Below are 20,286 nucleotides of genomic sequence, written 5' to 3' on the forward strand. Positions count from 1 at the left end.
AGTGGAGTATTAGTTAATTTGCTGGTGAACACTGTAACTTAACATTTTTTTTAAAATTGTGACTGCAAATAACTGCAGTACTCAGTTTTGAACTTCAACCCATGTTGAATTTGTTAACTTTTTAGTAAGGATAGTTAGTGCCTTTAGATTTGAGATCAGTCAGGGTTCCTAGATTCTGACCGGTTATGCAGCCTTTGAAATACAGGAAATTTAAAACTGCGAAGTAACAAAAAAATTAAAAGAATGAGTTTTAAATTATTTTAGTTGTCAATTTCTAGTGTAAAAACTAAGCGTTTTCTTTCCACCAGAGGGCGACAACAATCTTCCATTGCCCTACCCCCTATCCACATGTGCACAAAGAAAGCTACTTGTGATGAGAATCTTGTCCCACAGTTATCAATTATACAGTATATTAGCCCGATCGATAGTCTGTGTTTAGAATAGGAGAGCTGCATGGCGCAGTCACCTTAATGCTCTTCAGTCCTTAGCAATTGATTGCTATTCAAGGAAGTACGACGGTACAGATGATTGACGACTTCAGTAGCCAATAGGAAATAAAGCCAGTCACTAAGGCGGATCCAGGCGCCGACTAAGCCAATGGGTTGTCGAGCGGGGTGTAACTTCGAGTCCCGTGAGGATACACTGTGAGTTACAAAGAAACAAAAGCAACGGAGGCAACGAGTGCGCGGTGAGACAAAGAGGTGAATTCCGCAGCAGACACGCGTGTAGCGGTCAGTGAGTAACCATTTGTTCTCAAAGTGTGTTCATTTCGTACTCTCTTCATCTAGGCATTAATGAGTTTAATAACTGCTAAATTATATATTCGGGCTTCTCGTCCTTTGTAAATGTAACTGATTTATTGTAAGAGTTGTATGTTTTGTGTATCTGTTTCTCCAATCCCACCCCCCACCCCCTCCATCCCAGCTATGAATAAGGACAGAGTATTTCGGAAGCTCTTCGTGGGTGGGTTACCTTACCATAGTAACGAAATATCACTCAGACGATATTTTCAGCGATTCGGAGAAATTGAAGAAGCGGCGGTGATAACGGACAGGTTAACTGGACGATCTCGAGGTTATGGTTTTGTGAGTATCTGACTTACTAACCACACCGAATAGGACCAATGGACCGTTCTCATATGTTTGTGGGGTTGGGGAGGAATTGTTGAACTATTTGGTGAGACATTAAACTCGAAACTAGCTGCAAAGGCAAGTTATTGGGTCACAACTCCTTTAGACTCCAGGGTTGTCCAAAAGCAATTGCTGATTATTCACAGGTGTGACAAGGGTGGTACTGTTTAGCCAAATTCGCTAATCTTATTAGAAAGCTCTTTACGTTTATGTTCGTGATCCTGCCTTAATATATTTACTTAATAAACATCCACCATCAACATGAAGTAACCAAGGAAGTTACAACCGTCAACACTGTTTGGGTCGTGCCATTTTACCAAGCGTATTATATTGGCCAGGGATAATCCCCATTATTCTTTCTTGTCCAGAGATGTAAGTATCCATCTAAGTTTGCAAACTGGCATATTTTAATATACTGGAAAATCTATTGGTCTAGAAATTCCTTGTAGTTTTTATATGGATCATGAATGGTTGAATCAAATAAGTTAATTTTGATTAGCTATCAAACAATGGGATGAGTGAGTTGTTTTTGATGGTTTGAATGACATCTGACAACATGAGGAACACTCCCTAATTTGTACAGTGTTGGTCTCCTTACTTAAAGGAAGAATGTTAAATTTGGAAGCTGTCCAGAAGGTTGACTGTCCCGCTATCTGGAATGGGTGGGTTGCCCTTTCAAGAAAGATTGAAAAGGCTAGGCTCATCTGCTACAATTTGGAGTAATAGATGACATGATTTGAAATGTGCAAGATCCTGGGGAGAAAAATGAACAAGGAACTTTCCCAGAAATATTTTGGAAAATCTCAGCAGGTCTGGTGGCATCTGTGAAGAGGAAAAATAGTGAATGTTTTGAGACTAGTGACCATTACAGGTCCAAAACAATGACTGCTTTCTCTCCACATGCTGCCAGACTTGCTGAAATTTTCCAAAATTATTCTGGGGCAACTTGACAGGGAGGCTATGGAAAGGATCTTGCCTCTTATTCAAATCCTGGGTTGCTGTTTTCTTTTTAAATTGCCCATTTTCAAAAGATGAAGAAAAACCTCAATATTGAGTGTTTTTGGAAATGTTTCTAAAAGTGGTGGAGTTTTGAAATTTTAAAGATGATACTTGTTAAGCAAAGGATGAAAGGTAATTGGGAGTGGGCAAGAATGTAGAATAACCACATCTGTCACAAACTTCTTAAATGGCAGCACAAGGCTGGAGCAAAGCTTCTATTTCCAAAGCTATGCTAATTAATATATTTAGTGTTTGCTAGTTCACCTGAACACAGTCTTACAGTACTACTCAAAGGAAAGCAAGGATGAGGTGCTAACAAACAAGACAATTTACAATCCGTTGTAAATATTACTAGCTTTAATTTGAAATTATGTTGCAACATTGTCCCACGTACAGGTAACATTCCTATTGTGGCATGTTTAATGTAAGGCTTTTGTTCCTCCCTCTGTAATATGATGGCCAACACACATGGTGCAGCCAATGGCCCTTTTGTTTTTAACATTTCCTTCTTGCCACATTGTGACTTTTATAATAGTTACATTTGATCCTTTAAATTCTAGTATTGTTCGTGAATTTGAACTAATGTTTATTTCTGTAGGAAACAGAAGTTTTATATATAAATTCATCTGTAGGACAAATCAAGTCTTGACTCCAAATCAAGTTATTATATTTGTGCATATTTCAAGTACAGCCTTGCTGAAATGTTATGCACACTGGAGCTGCATGGAACAATTTTAGTAATGTGAAAATAAATTTTGAGCTTTAAAAGCCAGCTTACTTGAAAACAAACATCACCAGGAAAAGCTCAGTTTCGCCCAACTGAAAGTGGTTCCCACTGGTCTGGTACAAGCTTGAGCTAATTTTTTGTCTCTATATTTATATTAATGCTTCAATTTTTTTTTGTAATCTGGCCAGATTCAGACCATTTCTAAACTATTTAGGTACTGAGTAAATAAAACATAATTCTAACTGCAGTAGGGTGTTCCCAATAAAGAACTGATTTTATTTTCCTCTGGAAACTGAAATAACACTTGTCGCTCCTTTAGAAATGAAGCTTCAGGACCAGCACTGCTCATGTTACTTCTGATCCATTTCATTGAAAGGCTCTTGTTTTAAGAGGCATTCACAACCTATCAATATGGTTGACATATAGTTGCTTCACCTCTCTTCTCAACTTCATTTCCTTCTGTTCATTTCTTAAAAGAAGGTTCCCTTGCCACCATATCACTTAAACTTTCTTTTAAATTAACTGTGGCTTTGGTCTTTCATTCATCACAATGCTTAATTGATTTTTGTCAAGAGGCAGATTTGGGAAAACTAGGTTAAAAACAATGACTGCAGATGCTGGAAACCAGATTCTGGATTAGTGGTGCTGGAAGAGCACAGCAGTTCAGGCAGCATCCAAGGAGCAGTAAAATCGACATTTAGGGCAAAAGCCCTTCATCAGGAATAAAGGCAGAGAGCCTGAAGCGTGGAGAGATAAGCTAGAGGAGGGTGGGGGTGGGGAGAAGGTAGCATAGAGTACAATGGGTGAGTGGGGGAGGGATGAAGGTGATAGGTCAGGGAGGAGGGTGGAGTGGATAGGTGGAAAAGAAGATAGGCAGGTAGGACAAGTCATGGGGACAGTGCTGAGCTGGAAGTTTGGAACTCTGATGAGGTGGGGGGAAGGGGAAATGAGGAAACTGTTGAAGTCCACGTTGATGCCCTGGAGTTGAAGTGTTCCGAGGCGGAAGATGAGGCGTTCTTCCTCCAGGCGTCTGGTGGTGAGGGAAACATTCATTCCATTAAATATCTGGAAGATCTAAAGTGTTTTTTTTTCCTTGCCATAGACTCTGTTCTGAGTATTTTAGTCCATCCCTCTACCTGACAACTCTGAACTTGGAGTCAAGGTTAGAGTGGTGCTGGAAAAGCGCAATAGGTCAGGCAGCATCTGAGGAGCAGGAAAATTGACGGTTTGGGCAAAAACCCTTCATCAGGAATGAGGGTGGGAGTCTTGGGTGGGGGGGGGGAAAGAAGAGATAAATGGAAGAGGGGTGGGGCTAGGGAAAAGGTAGCTGGGTGCAATAGGTGGATGGAGGTTGGGGTAAAGGTGATAAGGTGGAGCGGATAGGTGAGAAGGAAGATTGACAGTTGGGACAGGTCATGAGGATGGTGCTGAGCTAGAAGGTTGGCACTGGGGTAAAGGGGAGCGGGGGGGGGTTTAGAAGGAAACCTCACTATGTGAAACAACCCACCCTCCCCTCCTGGCACCTTCCCCTGCCACTGCAGGAATTGCAAAACCTGCGCCCATACCGTGCATCCCCCTCCCCTCCATCCAAGGTCCCAAAGGAGCCTTCCACATCAAAGTTTCACCTGTACTTCCACACATTATTTATTGTATCTGTTGCTCCCAATGTGGTCGTCTCTACATTGGGGAGACAGGACACCTACTTGCAGAACACCTCAGAGAACATCTCTGGGATATGTTCACCAATTAATCCCACCACCCCGTGGCTGAACATTTTAACCTCCCCCTCCCACTCTGCTGAAGACATGCAGGTCCTGGGCCTCCTCCATCGCCACTCCCTCACACCTGGAGGAAGAACGCCTCATCTTCCACCTCGGGATCCTTTGACCCTGTGGCATCAATGTGGATTTCACCAGTTTCCTCATTTCTCCTTCTTACCCCCCACCCCACCCCACCCCACCCCACCCAAATTCCAACCTTCCATCTCAGTACTATCCTCATGACCTTGCCCACCTGTCAGTCTTCCTCTCCGACCTATCATCTTTCACCCCCACCTCCATCCACCTATTGTACTGTCAGCTACTTTTTCCCTCGCTCCACCCCCTCCCATTTATCTCTCCACCCCAGAGGCTCCCATCCTCATTCGTAATGAAGGGCTTTTGCCGAAATATCTATTTTCCTGCTCAGATGCTGCCTGACCGGCTGTGCACCATTCGAATCTTGAGTCTAATCTCTACCATCTGCAGTACCCAGTTGCTCAGAACTGTGAACTTGGGCCAGACTGCTTACAACCTTGTTTTCTGATTCCAGCCTGAATTGAACTTAAAAGAACTTGATCATTTTCCATAACCCAAGATACTAAATTTCACTTCCACAACATTTCCTGCCTGTGCCTTTGTTAACACTAGATTTGACTATTGGAGTGTTCTGTTAATTGGTCTCTACTGCGTGCCTTGTGTACACTTGACCTCATTCCAAAACTATGCTGCTAAGTCCTTATTGGCCTTCATCCCTGTGCGTGGTGTTACATTTGCTCCCATCCTACTTTAGTCTTTTTAAAAATTCACATCCTTGTTTCCAAATCTCTTTTGTGGCCTCGCCCATCCCTGTCTCTGTAATTTTTCTCCAGCACAACTACCCACCAAACTTTCTGCATTCTTTATCAATGATTTCTATTCTCTGTCCTTTCCCTTTCAATGGCAGAGCCTTCATTTGCATTGGTTCTAAGTTCTGGAATTTCTTCCCCTTTTACTTTTTTAAGCTGCTATTTAAACCTACCTGTATGTCCAAATTCAAAGTGTGGTGCTCAAAACTTAATATCACAATTTAGCTGAGTGCTAGTCTGTTTTATAAAGGTTCATCATGTTTTTTTTTTACTTTATATTCGTCTACTAACAAAAGGTTTACATTGTGTTTTGTTAACTCTTTTCTCCATCTGCCCTGCCACCCATTTGAAGACTTGTATATGGATTTCCCAAGGTGTCTCTGTTCTTGTAAACTTTTTCATTTTAAAAAGTAAGATTCAGTTTGTGCCTCTTGTCATTTCTTTTTCCTAGCAAAATGTATCACTTCATACTCCTCTGTCAAATTTCATCTGTGTTTGCTCATTTCACCATGTTCCTCCTGAGGTTTGTTCTATCATCTGTCTAGCATTTGTTTGAGTTTCGTGTCATCTGCAAATTTTTGAAATTTTTCTGCATTCACATTACTATTGATCCTTTCATTCCATGGGCTTCAATTTTAATTGAACTATTGGGTGGTTCTTTGTCAAATATTATTTTCAGATGGATTGGTCTGCTTCTAATCATGAGTGGGGGCAAATGTTTGCAGGTAGAGGGATGGCTGGAAAATTAAGCCTTCAAAAATGAGATATCGAGAGTCCAGAGGCAGTATATTCCTGTTAGGGTAAAAGGCAAGGCTGGTAAGTGCAGGGAATGCTGGATGATAAATTGAGGTTTGGTTAAGAAAAAGAAGGAAGCATATCTAAGGTGTAGACAAGGTAGATCAAATGACTCCTTAGAATATAAAGGCAGTAAGAGTATATTTTATATGGAAATCAGGAGGGCAAAAAGGGGACATGATAGCTTTGGCAAATAGTTAAGGAGAATCCAAAGGGTTTTTGCAAATAAACTGAAAACTAAAGGGTAACTTGCAAGAGAATAGGGCCCCTCAGATCAACAAGGCAGCTTGTGTGGAACCGCAGGAGATGGAGAGATGCAAATTAATATTTTGCATCAATGTTTGCCGTGGAGAAGGACATGGAAGTTATAGAATGTGGGGAAATAGATGGTGACATCTTGAAAAATGTCCATATTACAGAAGAGGGGCTCCTGGATGTCTTAATGTATAAAGGTGGATAAATACCCAGACTTTAGTACTCTGTGGGAAGCTAGGGAAGTGATTGCTGGGCCACTTGCTGAGAGATTTGTATCATCAATAGTCACAGATGAAGTGCTGGAAGACTGGAGTTTGGCTAACATAATGCCACTGTTTAGAAAGGTAGTAAGTAAAAGCCAGAGAACTATAGGCCAGTGAACCTGACATCAATGTTTAAGTTGTTGGGGATCCTGGGGGGCAGGGTTTACATGGTATTTGGAAAGGCAAGGATTGATTAGGGTTAGTCAACATGGCTTTTTTGCATGGGAAATTGAGTTTTTTTGAAGAAGTAACAAAGGATTGATGATGGTAGAGTGGTGGACATGATCTATATGGACTTCAGTAAGGTGTTTGGCCTGGTTAGCAAGGTGAGCTCACGTGGAATACAGGGAGAATTAGCCATTTGGATACAGAACTGGCTTGAAGGGAGAAGACTGTTAGTGGAGGGTTGCTTTTCAGACTGGAGGCCTGTGACCAGTGGTGTGCCACAAAGATCAGTGCTGGATCCACTACTTTTCACCATTCATATAAATGATTTAGATGTGAACATAGGAAGGAAGTATAGAACATAGAAAAATACAGCGCAGTACAGGCCTTTTGGCCCTCGATGTTGCGCCGATCCAAGACAACCGAACCTATAGTTAGTAAGTTTGCAGGTGACACCAAAATTGGAGGTGTAGTGGACAATGAAGAAGGTTACCTCCAGAGTACAACAGGATTTTGGTTAGATGGCCAAGGAGTGGCAGACGGAATTTAATCTAAATAAATGTGAGGTACTGCATTTTGGAAAGGTAAATCGGGGCAGGACTTACAGACTGAATGGTAAGGTCCTGGGGAGTGCTGCTGAACAAAGAGACTTGAGTGCAGGTTCATAGTTCCTTGAAAGTGGAGTCTCTAGTCAATAGGATAGTGAAGAAGGTATTTAGTATGCTTTCCTTTATTGGTCAGAGCATTGAGTATAAGAGTTGGGAGGTCATGTTGTGGTTGTACAGAGTATTGGTTAGGCCAGTTTTGGAATATTATGTGCAACTCTGGTCTCCTTCCTATCAGAAGGATGTTGTAACACTTGAAAGGGTTCAAAAAAGATTTACAAGGATGTTGCCAGGGTTGGAGGTACAGGATGAGGGTGAATAGGGTGGGGCTCTGTTTTACCTGGAATTTCGGAAGCTGAGGGGTAACTTTTGTAGAGCTTTATAAAGCATGATGGGTATGGATAGGGTACGTAGACGAGGTCTTTTCTCTAAGGTTGGGGAATCTAGGGTGAGGGGAAAAAATTTAAAAGGGACCGAAGGGGTAACTTTTTCACACAGGGTGGTGCATTTATGAAATAAACTGCCAGCGGAAGTGGTGGAGGCTATGGGTATGTGACGAGGAAGGATTTTGAGGGATATGGGACTAGATTCATTTAGGATATCTGCTCAGCATGAGTGAGTTAGACTGAAGGGTCTGTTTCCATGCTGCAGAATTTTTGACTGTATGAAATGGTACATCACTCCCATGATCTGGCAAAATGTACTGAACAGTTTATCAAGGATACAAACCTAATAACTGTCAAAATAAATCACTTTTGAAGTTTGAAGCTACTATTACTGTTTCTCATGGAAAAACAGTGTAGCAATATTTGATTGGCAACCACACTGCTTTGCTGCAGGTGGTGATCTATCATTAGTTTCGTGAGTAACCTTCACAGATAAATATAATAGCCAGTCAGTGATCCAGTAGCTTAGTTATTGCACAGTCCTTCAAGATGATTGTACTGTAGATTTGAGTCCTGGTGATTTGACTTTTGTCATAGTTACAATGTTTTTAGAAAATCTGGTGGTTGGAGCAACTTACTTCTACCACACGTTCTGCTTATTAGCCTGCATGGGTGTTTTGCTGGCAGGGGGAAGAAAATGGAGTTAATGGTTCTTCATTAGAACTTTCAAGTCAAGACTGAAATGTTAACTTTCTCCTCATAGAAGCTGCCAGATTTTCTGTTTCACTAGCAATTTTTTTCAGATATCTAGTATCTGCAGTTCTTTGATTAATATTCACGTAATTGCCCTTGCATTATAAAAGGAATTGTGGATTATTTCAACAGAAGTTTGACTGACAAAATTCAACTATACATTGCATTAAAAATGTATTTTAATTTCTCACTAAATTCTTTACACTTATCTCTAAATTTGTGTTCGCTCTTCTTTTCAAATAGTGTGAATACTAATTATTTGAGATTTGTAAAGGAAGTCCTTTCCACTTGTGTGTTTTCTCAGAAGTGGAGCCACTGATCTTTAATGAATATAAAGCGTGCCTTGTCATTGTCCAAACCTTCACACTATACACCAACTACAAGACGAACAGACCTTGGGTTACTTGAGCTTATTCTGTGTTTTGTGTCTTCAAGGGGATTGAGAATTACAGAGCAAATACACCATTGCTTATTAACCTGCTGCCAAGGTCCCATCACTTCAATTAGTATAATACTGTTGGCGACATTCTTCAAAAGATTGAATCTAACTTGGAATGTAGCTCGTCTGTGAGTGTATCTGTGTCTGTCTTTTATTTCCTTCTGCAGTCCAAACTCCTGAAATAAACTGTGATCAACTAAATTTCATATTGTTCCCTTGGTGTTTTTTTCAGCTAACTGCAGATTTGCTCCATGGATTAGGAAATGAGAATTATTTTGAATTGCTACTCACGTTTATATTTTATTTTTAAAACTAAAAACTTTTCACTGATGTAGAAATGGAAGAGTAAGGCAGATCAAGTGATAGGAAGTGTGGAGCACCAAGTACTTTCAACTGTGAAATCTGAAGGATACTTGTCCAGGCAGCTAGTTGGTATGTGGCATTATTGGATAAATACAGTGCAAATCTCATACAAAGATTGTGAAAATCTTCAATGAACAACTTAATAGTTTGCAACATTTCAGTTAAGATTTTAATGTATTTGTGTGCTACTGAACAAGCATTTGAAGTGAAGTAGGGCAGAATTACAGGAGACCACTGAGCAGAATTGGGTTCTGGATACACCAGCATAAAGCTGACAGGAAGAGTCACGGGACCCGAAACGTTAACTTAGATTTCTCTTCACAGGTGCTGCCAGACCTGCTGAGTTTTTTCAGCAACTTTCGGTTTTTGTTTCTGATTTACAGCATCTGCAGGTTTTTGGGTTTTTAAAGCCAGTAGTCATGATGGATTTAAAAACATGTTTCTGTGCAGTAAACCTCGAGGGTTTGTCAGGGGTTGGAAAATCTTTGAGCTGTGCTATTGATCATTCTTGAAGCTTGCAACTGGTCTGTGCTGCTTTTGTGAGGGAAATCAACCCAAATCCCTTAGTCTGGTTGTTACTTAAGGATTCTTTCCCTGGGTCACTTGCATGTGTTTGTATTGAAATCTGCAATTCAACAAATCTGACTTCTTAATGGACTAGCAGAAATTTTGTCCAAATAAATGGTGAGAGGACTGAAACCACTGTTTTTAGTCTAATTCCAAACTGATACCATTTCTTGCTGGCAACTGTCTAGTACTAAACCAGACTAGTTCGGAACCTGTGAATTTCTAACTAAATGTTTGCAGTTTCACCAAGGCAGTCTGTGTTTTCACCAATTTTAACTCTAACCTTTTGATAAATGTCTTGGCTTACCTGCTGAAACTAACATTCCATTTTTTTTATTACTTTTAGTCTTGATTATTCCAATGCACTCCTGGATGGTTTCATATTTTGCCCTTTGGAAACTAGGTATTTCAAATGCCAAGCAGCCTGTATTTTGGATCAAAGTCCTGATCCTCCTGTTTAAACTTCTGATAATTTGACTTGTATAGGCTCCTGCTCAAGCATCACCCTTGTTTTTCAAATTCCCCAATGGACTTGCACCTCCTTTCTTTCAGCCCCAAGAACACTTGACACCTGCCCTCTAATTCTGGCTCCTTTGAACATTTGATGATCATGCTGTTTGGTGGCTCTGCCTTCAGGTACCTAGACTGTAGGCTCCGAGATTTCCCCTCTACACATTTCTTGCTTTCCACGTTTTCAGAAAATCCTTGTAAGTCTATCACTTTGAAATAAATCTGTCTTGATCTAACCTAAATATTTCCTAATGTGACTCAATTTTGTATTAACTTGCACTTTTAGTGTAATATAAAGTTCTAAGTAAATTTAATCAACTTGGCGTGCCCATTATGTATGAATGAATGAATGGTACGTAGGTGCACACTCCAGGTTTGAACATCGGAATAGGAGTAAGCCATATAGCCCTTGAGATTTTCAATGAAATCAGGGCTGATCTGTGGCTTGCCTTTAGCCCATATCTTTTAAAACCTTTTGCTTAACAAGAATTTATCTACTCTGATTTAAAATTAACAATTGTTTCTGCATTCACACATTTGTGAAAGTGTTCAAACACTTTTAGTCACCATATGAAATATTCAATGACAACTGCTCATTGAACTCTTTCTACAAACATACAAATTACTAACAGGCTCCTGCAGCACAGCTAGTCTGCTCTGCCATTCAAGAGGATTGTGGCTGATTTGACTCCTTATTTTTAAATTATCTGCAAGTTCTAGTCTTCCCACAAGGAGTAGCATAGCCTCAGCATCCACACTAAGTCCTCTCAAAATTTTGTTTGAATAGGACTATCTGTCATTCATCTAAACTTCAGTGTATGCAGAGCTTGTTTGATCAATTTTCCCTAGAGTTCATTCCTCAAGCCTATGTATTAGTTAAATGAACCTTCTCTGAACTCTTATGTCGTTTTATATTCTTAAATCAAACCAAAATGGTACACAGTACTTTAGGTTATGGCTGCATATGACTGTAGCAATGCATCCTTACCTTTTGTTACATTCCTCAACTATCTCCACATGAATAGTGATTATCAAAAGCCAAATAACACAAATGTAAGAGTACTGCTTTTCTATGCGTCGCCGTGGATATGGTATCCCACAGCACCACTGGGATTGCGGCCATGCCAGAGTTTGAACTTTACTAAATTTTGGATTATCTGTTAACCAACGCTTGAACCTGCAGAAGATTCATTTGGTTTGTGTTCAAGTCACACATTTTCCAAACTGATAAACATACAGCACCTGCCTGGCTTTTGAAACTACTCTCCACTAATCTGATTACTCCATATCTCTGCCTACTCCAATGACCTTTCAGCTCCTTAAGAATTTTCAGTGAAGGGTCCAATCCATTACTGCTATGAACAAGTTTGATTATTAAAAAGCACATTCAGCAGACAGTTTATTTATATTCCCTAAGTAAATTATGCCCCTGTACCCAGAAGGTGGGCTTGAAAGTCAATGTCTTTGGACGTGTGCATTTGGAAAACTGTACCAGCAAATGGCTGTTACAAGTTTTCTTTTTTGGTCTTGTCAAAATTAACCCCTCAAATTGTAAAGTCCTGTTCCTTTTTAGCATTACTTTCTTAATAAGCTTGTTTTAAATTACAGGTCACAATGGCAGATTGGGCTGCAGCAGACAGGGCATGTAAAGATCCTAATCCTATCATTGATGGAAGAAAAACTAACGTGAACCTTGCCTTTCTTGGGGCCAAACCCCGCATAGTACATTCAGGTAAGTCTTGATGCCCCAATCCCCAAGAATATAAAAAAAAGAGGATTTGACCTGTTCTAGATCTGGGTTTTACAAGTCTGAAATTCAACTTCTTAAAAATGTGGAAGTAGGAAAAAAGTTATATCTTGAACACTAGTTTCAAATACTAGACTAATTGATCACTTAGATGAAGCACCTTGTCCTACAATAAAGGAACTACGTAAATACAAGTTGTTGATTTCCCATGCATTTCTCACTGGTGTCGGCATGGCTGTTGTGTTTATTGTAACCTAATGTCCCACTGTTTGCATGTCCTGCAAGGAAGTAAATAGTCCAAATCCTTGACATCCATTTGAGTAACTCCCATTGAGAAAAGCTCTGATTTCAGGTAGCTTCAAAGATTAGCAGTGCTTTTGCTTTTGTATTCTATTTGCTAAGTCTAGATGGATGTGAAGAGATGCAAGAAATTCTAGTTTACCATTTAATCATGAAGTTTGCTAAAATGGCTTATTATAAAAGGTACCTTTTCCAAAAGGTTGGACTGTGTTGGGCAACAGCAGATTAAAAGATCTTGGAAGAAACTGTAAATACATTCAGCTGGTACAATAATTTTGAAAATTTTAATTTTTAAAGAAGTGGTGTTTCTCAAACTGAGGATGGTAAGCAACCTGATTGCACATCTCTGCTGTACTGAGCCACAGTTGTTGAGGATACTGGATATAGTCATAGATACATATGACAGGGAAGACCCTTCAGTCCAACCCGTCCATGCCGACCAGATATCCCAACCCAATCTAATCCCACTTGCCAGCACCCGGCCCATATCCCTCAAAACCCTTCCTATTCATATACCCATCCAGATGCCTTTTGAATGTTGCAATTTGTACTAGCCTCTACCACATCCTCTGTGGTGTGAAAAAGTTGCCCCTTGGATCTTGTTTATATCTTTCCCCCACCTTCTAGTTCTGGACTCCTTTCTCTCTCTTTTCCCTGGCCGGGGGGAGATTTTGTCTATTTATCCTATCCATGCCCCTCATGATTTTATAAACCTCTAAAAGGTCACCCCTCAGCCTCTGACACTCCCGGGAAAACTGTCCCAGTCTATTCAACCTATCCCTATAGCTCAAATTTTCCAACCCTGGCAACATCTTTGTAAATCTTTTCTGATCCCTTCCAAGTTTCACAACCTCCTTTTGATAGGAAGGAGACCAGAATTGCATGCAATATTCCTAATGTTGCCTAATCAATGTCCTGTACAGCCTCAACATGACCTCCCAACTCCTATGCTCAATACTCCAGCTGAAGCAAACATAACAGTTAAGGTGCATTTGATGTCTATGATCTCTCTTTTTACTTAGCTGTATATGACCTGCTCTCAAACTCTGTCCTGTCTTTTAAGACTGTCACAGTTGTTGATCCTTTAGGATATATGTCTTAAATACAGCCTATTTATCCCTTGTGAAACATTCTTGTCTAAATTTACCAATCAAGTTTTGTTCAATTCTTAGATAATACACAGTATAGTTTCTGATGGGAAGAAACATGTGGAGTCAAATCTCCAGTACTTGAGGACATTAAGAATATGGATGTGTGGTGTGGGCTGTGTTGCTGCAGACCATATCGATTTTCCTAACAAGAGGAATTATGCCAATGGAAGTCGACTCGGGGGTAAAAATATTTGGCAACCTTTTACATGAAGGTTCTGCATCTCCTTGGACCTTCCCAGTTCTTTACATTCTATCTGGGTTAACATAGTTATACTGAATTTCACAAGATGTGCTCAATTATTTTATAGGTAATGATGATGTTCTATGCAATCTGCAGCAATTCAGTACCTCAACCAAGTACGCATTTATTAGGATGTGTGGGTGTAATATTAACAAGTGATCTGAGCATGGTGTTTGAAGGCTTCAGTCCTTTATTCCTAATTTGCAAAATGGGGACACTGGATCTTCATGAACTTCTACATTTCAGTCTTTTGACCTGCTAGCTAAGTTAAAATATTTTGTACTTTTGAGAGTTTCAGCCCAAGAAAGCTCAATCTTTGCAAATGCTCTTAATACTATTTTAGTTAAATCTAAACCACCTCTAATGCTGATTTTTTTTTTTCTCTCTCTCCTTTTCTCTCTTCCCCCCCCCCCCCCCCCCCACTCCTCTTAAATGCCAAGGGGGCATGGGCCTACAACAAGTGCATTCAACTCTAATGCAGAGACCATATGGGTAAGATGGCATATTTCCTTTTTATATGCTTATTTCAAATTTGGATCTTGATTCCACAATGTTTGATACCTGAGAAGTGTTTATTTCACTACTGTAAAATTCTGGCATAATTTGAGAAGATTTGAACATTAATGTCCATTAGAGAAAGGCATCTGTAATATCGTACACATGCATTTATGGCAGCTGAATGGAAGTTGGGAGAACTTGGTATTTTTCAAGTTCACAAATGTAAATCAGTGGTGATACTTTGAACCTTTGGTGAATAACCTTGCCTACACTGATTTTTTTTTTAGGGAGATACATGGTAAGGGCTAGATTCCCTGCTTTTTCTTTATTTATTTCCTTTCATTTCCCATTGCTTTCTGCTTTACCTCTGAAGGCGTGACGCCAAATGGAGTGCAGTTCCAACCATTCTAATGTTTCACCAAGTGTATGTGTGCACATAAGCATGGGCAGCATCTTAACATTCTGCTGGAGTGAGTGGCAACCTAAATCTCTCCTGTCAAGTCTAAGGTAGTAAGGCCAAATCACAAACCTTTGCTACCAAGGGGCAGAAGTGGGCAGTCATCTTGAATCCAAGACTTTCTCATCTGTGTTGCATGTTCTTATTAGTCAGTTGAGGAAATCTGATTTGGTCTCACATTAACATGGAGTGTCTCTACAATCCCCTCAGCTGGTCATATAGCCCCAATCTAATTTACAGATGATGGTGTCCCATGTTTTTGTTGCCATTATCGTTTGAGGTGGATGCAGTCATGGGTTTGGAAGCTGCTGTTAACGAGTCTTGATGAATTTCTGCAGTGCATCTTGTAGATGGTACAGAGTGCTACAGAGCATTGGCGGAGGGAATGAATGTTTGCCCACCCTCCTCTAGCTTATCTCTCCACGCTTCAGGCTCACTGCCTTTATTCCTGATGAAGGGCTTTTGCCCGAAATGTCGATTTTGAAGCTCCTTGGATGCTGCCTGAACTCCTGTGCTCTTCCAGCACCACTAATCCATGAATGTTTGTGGACCTAGTGCTGATTGAAGCTGTTTTGTCCTGGATGGTGTCAAGCATGTTGAGTGCTGTTGGAGTTGTACTCATCCCGACAAGTGAGAAGCATTCTGTCACACCTGACTTGTCTTGTAGATATTGGTCAGGCTTTGGGCAGTCAGGAGGTGAGCAACTTGCTGCAAGATTCCTAACGACTAGGTGGCTCTTATCGCCACAGCATTTATATGGCTAGTCCAGTTTAGTTCTCTGGTTAAAGATCAAACCCCCTCCTTATAAATTATCTAGATCTTGGTGTGCATTGGGACTGTCTTTTTAAAGTTTGCAGATGATCCACAACTTGGCTTGCATTAAAAGTTGTAAAGTGGACAGTATCAGACTTCAAAAAGGCATTTGTAAGTTGGTGGATTGGATAAAGATTAAACAAAGTTCAATGTGGAGAAATATACAGTGTACTGTGCTACAAAGAAGAGACTTTTTAAAGTAAGGGGTGCTGTCATGAAGTCTATAGGAGCAGAAGCCTGAGTGTAGATGTGCACGAATCACTAAAGGTGGCAGGGCTGGTACAGAAGTAAAGCATACTGTTTTCTAAATTTATTTAGTAGAAGCATAGAGTGCAAGAGCAAGGTGATCATGCTGAACCTTTACAAGACTCAAGTGAAGTAGCATGCCATGCTGCAGGAAGAATGTAAACCTGTTGGAGAGATTGCAGAAGAGATTTATAAGAATGTTTCCAATGAGGATAAATTGAAGAAGGGAGATTTCTGGGAAGGGAGATTTGATGATTTTTTTTATTCCTCCTCGAAATCACACAGTGAAAAAGAGATGGCCAGTAGGTAAAGTTTGCAAGATCCTACCCAGAAGTGTGGACGTAACTTTGATTTGAGGCATTCAAGAGGGCATTGATGACTTCTATTTAAGTCCTGTAAAAAAGGGTTACTCGGTGTTTTGAGATCTGGTGCTAAATGGCTGCTTCTACACTGTAACAATCTTTGTAATTCTCTAAATCTGTAATCTGTCCTATGAATGACTCTAATTCAGTACCTCGGTTGATCACTGTTGACATAATCTTGACCCTTTAGCATCAGCATCCCATAGTTGAAACAAACTCTTTGGAGTTACGGTAATCCATTAGCAACTGACCTTACCTCCAGAATCTTGCTCCTTCCTTTCCATTGCAGTTCGTTCCTGCATTTCTACAGTGTTGGCAAAAGGAGAAATACAAGTGTTTTGCATATTTGGGTTTAGCTGACTTTTACTTCCTGCCACAGATCTTGTGTTGCAATGAAAGTAATGCAGTGTGTTTTGGATCTTGTACTTTATAATTTGGTCACTCCAGGTATCTATGAATGCAGAAAATTCTGAAATAACAGGAGTCCACTGAGATTCTTCATGTTAACATTACAATTTTTATATTGATTCAATCTCAGATTTATGAATAGGAGGCAGGTGCCGTTCAGCTATGGAGAGAGAATATGATGGTCTTGTTGATTTAGTTGGCTTTTCTTGTTTCTAAATGTTCTGGTGTTAATTGATCTGTGGTAAATGATGTGTGGTCTCAATTTTGCTTTTAATTTTGATTCTTGAGATTTGATACTCGTGCTACAGAAAGAAACAAATCTTTGCTCCTATTGCTTTTTTGACTTAAGCAATACTGGTTGAAACGGAGCAACATGTTGGGAAGAATTCTGCTAATGCAGAATGTTAACGGCCTGCTGATAATTGGGCCTATTCTTTGCACATCTTTTTATAAGCCAAAGGTGGAGTACAGTAACACTCAACTGGTGAAGACAATATACTGCACTAAAGTATAAAGAATCAGAGGTTGTTTGAAATGGACATCTGAATTTCCATACAAGGAATCAGTGTGTGTAAGGCACTTCCTGAAAGTAGGACTGCAATTCCATGCTCAGCTCAGGATGTTTTAATATAAATGTAACTTTATGCTTTGGAGTCTTTAAGATAATTGTCTTTTAAAATAACCAGCAACTGAAGTGTGGCAACTGGCTAATGTGTTTTAATGGTTTTGAAGGATAAATATTGGCCAGGACTCCAGAAGAACTCCTTCTTAAAATAGTGTAATGGAATTTCGTGCTCACATTAGGCAGATGGATCCTCTGTTTAATCACTGATTTTGAAAGAAAATGCTCTTGACAATGCAGCACACTGTCCAGTATTGGACAGTGAAGACTGAATACAACTGAATACTGCAGTTGACTTTGAGGTAATTACTTTGAGTCTGCAACCTGAAATTGTCCACACAGGCCATGCACAAGTTACCCCTTTTTTTTTTAAAATCAACACACTTCAAAGACATTAAAGGGTCCAGCACACTTAAATGAATCTGTCAAGCAATACAAAACATTATTGTTGCACACATCTTTAGGAGATGATCAGCGCTAAAAGATTAACCTTAATTTTTCTGCCCTTTTTCCAGTGTTGCACCATACTTGATCCCACAGACCATCCTTCAACCTGGCTTTGTCCTGCCCTCCACCTCGTACCTGGATTCCAATGTTGCATTGTATACACAATATCCTACCTACGAACATTATTACCCAGCCTCCCCTCAGTACCCCAGTCTTGGCTACGCCTACACGATGCAGCTTCCATTGCAAACTGGAATTCCAAGCTTGAGCCAATGCCAGCACGAGCCAACAACATTACACACAGCTGGACTTCAGAGACGATAGCCAGTGTAAATGAAAGCAGGCACAAGGCTAAGATCTTGAGTGCTGACTCGGAGGAAATTCTAGTACTGCTGAGTTTGTCAACTGTACCATTTGGATCTACTACCATTGTATTCGTATTAAGAATACCTTTTAATTTTACAGCAAAATACAAACCAAAATTGAGGAAAATGCAAATTCTGGCATTTGTACCTCCCAAGTAATTTTTTTTGTTCCCCATTCCCCCTTCCAAGATTCCTGCAAGTTATAATGCTTGAGTACTTCTGATTTTTAACTTTCCCTCCCACCTTGAAGGGAAAAGTCAGTATGCAAGTATTTTGTATTTGGAAATGTGAATTTATTATTAATCTGATTCATTCAAGAAATGGCAAAGCAGGGGTGGATTGAGGCTGACCAACCACTGCAAGATTACGATCTGCTCAAGCCAGCTCAACATTTATCTCCACTGAATCAGTCACTGACAACTGCAAAGATGTAATTACTACTGTATCTGGCTATCATCTAGAACATTTATGGAAATCTTTAATTGCTTACATACAGATCAAGACTTCTATAAAGGAATTGTTGCATTGCAATTCCATGCTCAGCTCAGGATTTTTTAATATAAATGTAACTTTATACTTTTGATCCTATATGGAAGTAGTACACTTGGGGATTCTTTTGCTTGAATCAGCTATGCATCTATTCCAGACCACTTGTACTTGGGGAAACAATGCTTAAGTAATTTATGAAATTGTGTAATCTGTTCATAGTGTTTATTGTGAGTACTTATACTTGCAAGTACTTACACTATGAATTGCAGAAATTAACCTATTTGAATGCTGAAAGTGTTCCTTCTTTTCTCTGTAAACATTAAATTAAATGAATATTTATAAACAAAATAACTGTCACTTTCATATTTGATGCTAAGGATTTGCAAAATGTATACACTTTTTTTTTATTTCCTGAACTTTTGTAGCTGCTAATTTAAGTGCATGAAGAAATTTTATTTAACACCTAATTTAAGGGAAATTTAGAACCTGCTTTGGCATGAACACCATTTGTATCAATCTGTTTTCTGTTTGCATCTTTGTTTGTTTTCAGTTTTTGAACCAATTGTATGGAAGATGTCAAGAAAATGATATCTGCGAGCAGCTGAAAAACGAATGCTTTGTTCTTCTATTGTGTGTCGTAATGGTGTGTTGCAATAGGATCCCTGGCTGACAATTGTACCAAGCAATATCTATGTCTACAGTGAAACAAAGTTTTTATATAATAGTAAATTTAGGTGAACCACAAACCAGCAGAATGCAATCTGAATTAGCTGATCTTAGCTAGTCTTCACCTAAAATGTCTTGCCAGTATTCACTTATCATGATGGACCTTTTTAGATGGAGATTTGGGGCAGTAAGATGGATGGAGCTGAGAGCATACTTGGGAAACTAAGGATGTCTTGCCCTTGTCTGATCTTGATTTATGTTCCTGCTTTAGCTAATCCCACTAAGAAGTGGATTCTCAGCACCCCCCCCCCCCCCCCCCCCCACATAAAAAGTCTACAAAGTATGAAAATTATATCTCATGCCTAAAATTCCAGAACATTTAAGGTAAAATATAAAGTTGCCATAGTCCTAATGTACCAAAACCTGTGCTGTCATTGGAGAGATGCTTGGTGGGGATTTAACCTGAGGATCACTGTGCCTCAGGCAAGGGTAGAGTTTGAGAAGGTGGGTCTTTCATGGTAATCTTAGCTAGTTTGGGAATTGAACTCCTGCATTGCAAACTAACAGCAGAATGCCACTACCAGTCCAGTCAACTGAGTCTACCAACTCCTTCATTAAACATAGTATGATGCACAGTAGATCCTCCATCACAATCCCATTAAACTGGCTTTGTACTTAAAACCCACTTTTCAAAGTCCTGCAATGAGATTTCATTCATTTTTCCAATAACTTTGTGCACCCTCAATTATCCTTTATTCTGTAACTGGATGGTTGGTTTTCTCCAGTTTCTCAAGAGCATGAGAAGTGGTAGATCATACAACTCATCAACTGTACTATTCAACTTGGTCATGCCTAATCTTGATTCAGCTGCACTTCTGTCATATAGTCCCCACATCCATGTTGATGTAAACT

At 39.8% G+C, this 20,286-nt stretch overlaps 1 protein-coding gene across 4 annotated transcripts; it reads left to right on the forward strand.

Moving 5' to 3' along the window:
* Positions 1 to 706: 706 nt before the first annotated feature.
* Positions 707 to 19,227, forward strand: LOC122563678 (RNA-binding protein 38-like). 4 transcript variants are annotated; one of them, XM_043717733.2, is made up of 5 exons: positions 708 to 731; positions 925 to 1,085; positions 12,171 to 12,294; positions 14,442 to 14,493; positions 17,923 to 19,226. In XM_043717733.2, exons 2-5 carry the CDS (start codon positions 927 to 929, stop codon positions 18,176 to 18,178), a joined length of 591 nt encoding a protein of 196 aa, XP_043573668.2. In that variant the 5' UTR covers positions 708 to 731; positions 925 to 926; the 3' UTR covers positions 18,179 to 19,226. The 4 variants fall into 4 exon arrangements, with proteins under 4 accessions (XP_087832986.1, XP_043573668.2, XP_087832987.1 ...); XM_087976861.1 differs by having other exon boundaries at positions 715 to 758; XM_087976862.1 differs by having other exon boundaries at positions 720 to 735; positions 17,923 to 19,227.
* The last annotated feature ends 1,059 nt before the right edge of the window (positions 19,228 to 20,286 follow it).

Source organism: Chiloscyllium plagiosum, unplaced genomic scaffold (assembly GCF_037043375.1).
Source record: "Chiloscyllium plagiosum isolate Xiang-an unplaced genomic scaffold, Cpla_swu_hap1 HiC_scaffold_30, whole genome shotgun sequence".
Taxonomy (NCBI): Eukaryota; Metazoa; Chordata; class Chondrichthyes; order Orectolobiformes; family Hemiscylliidae; genus Chiloscyllium; species Chiloscyllium plagiosum.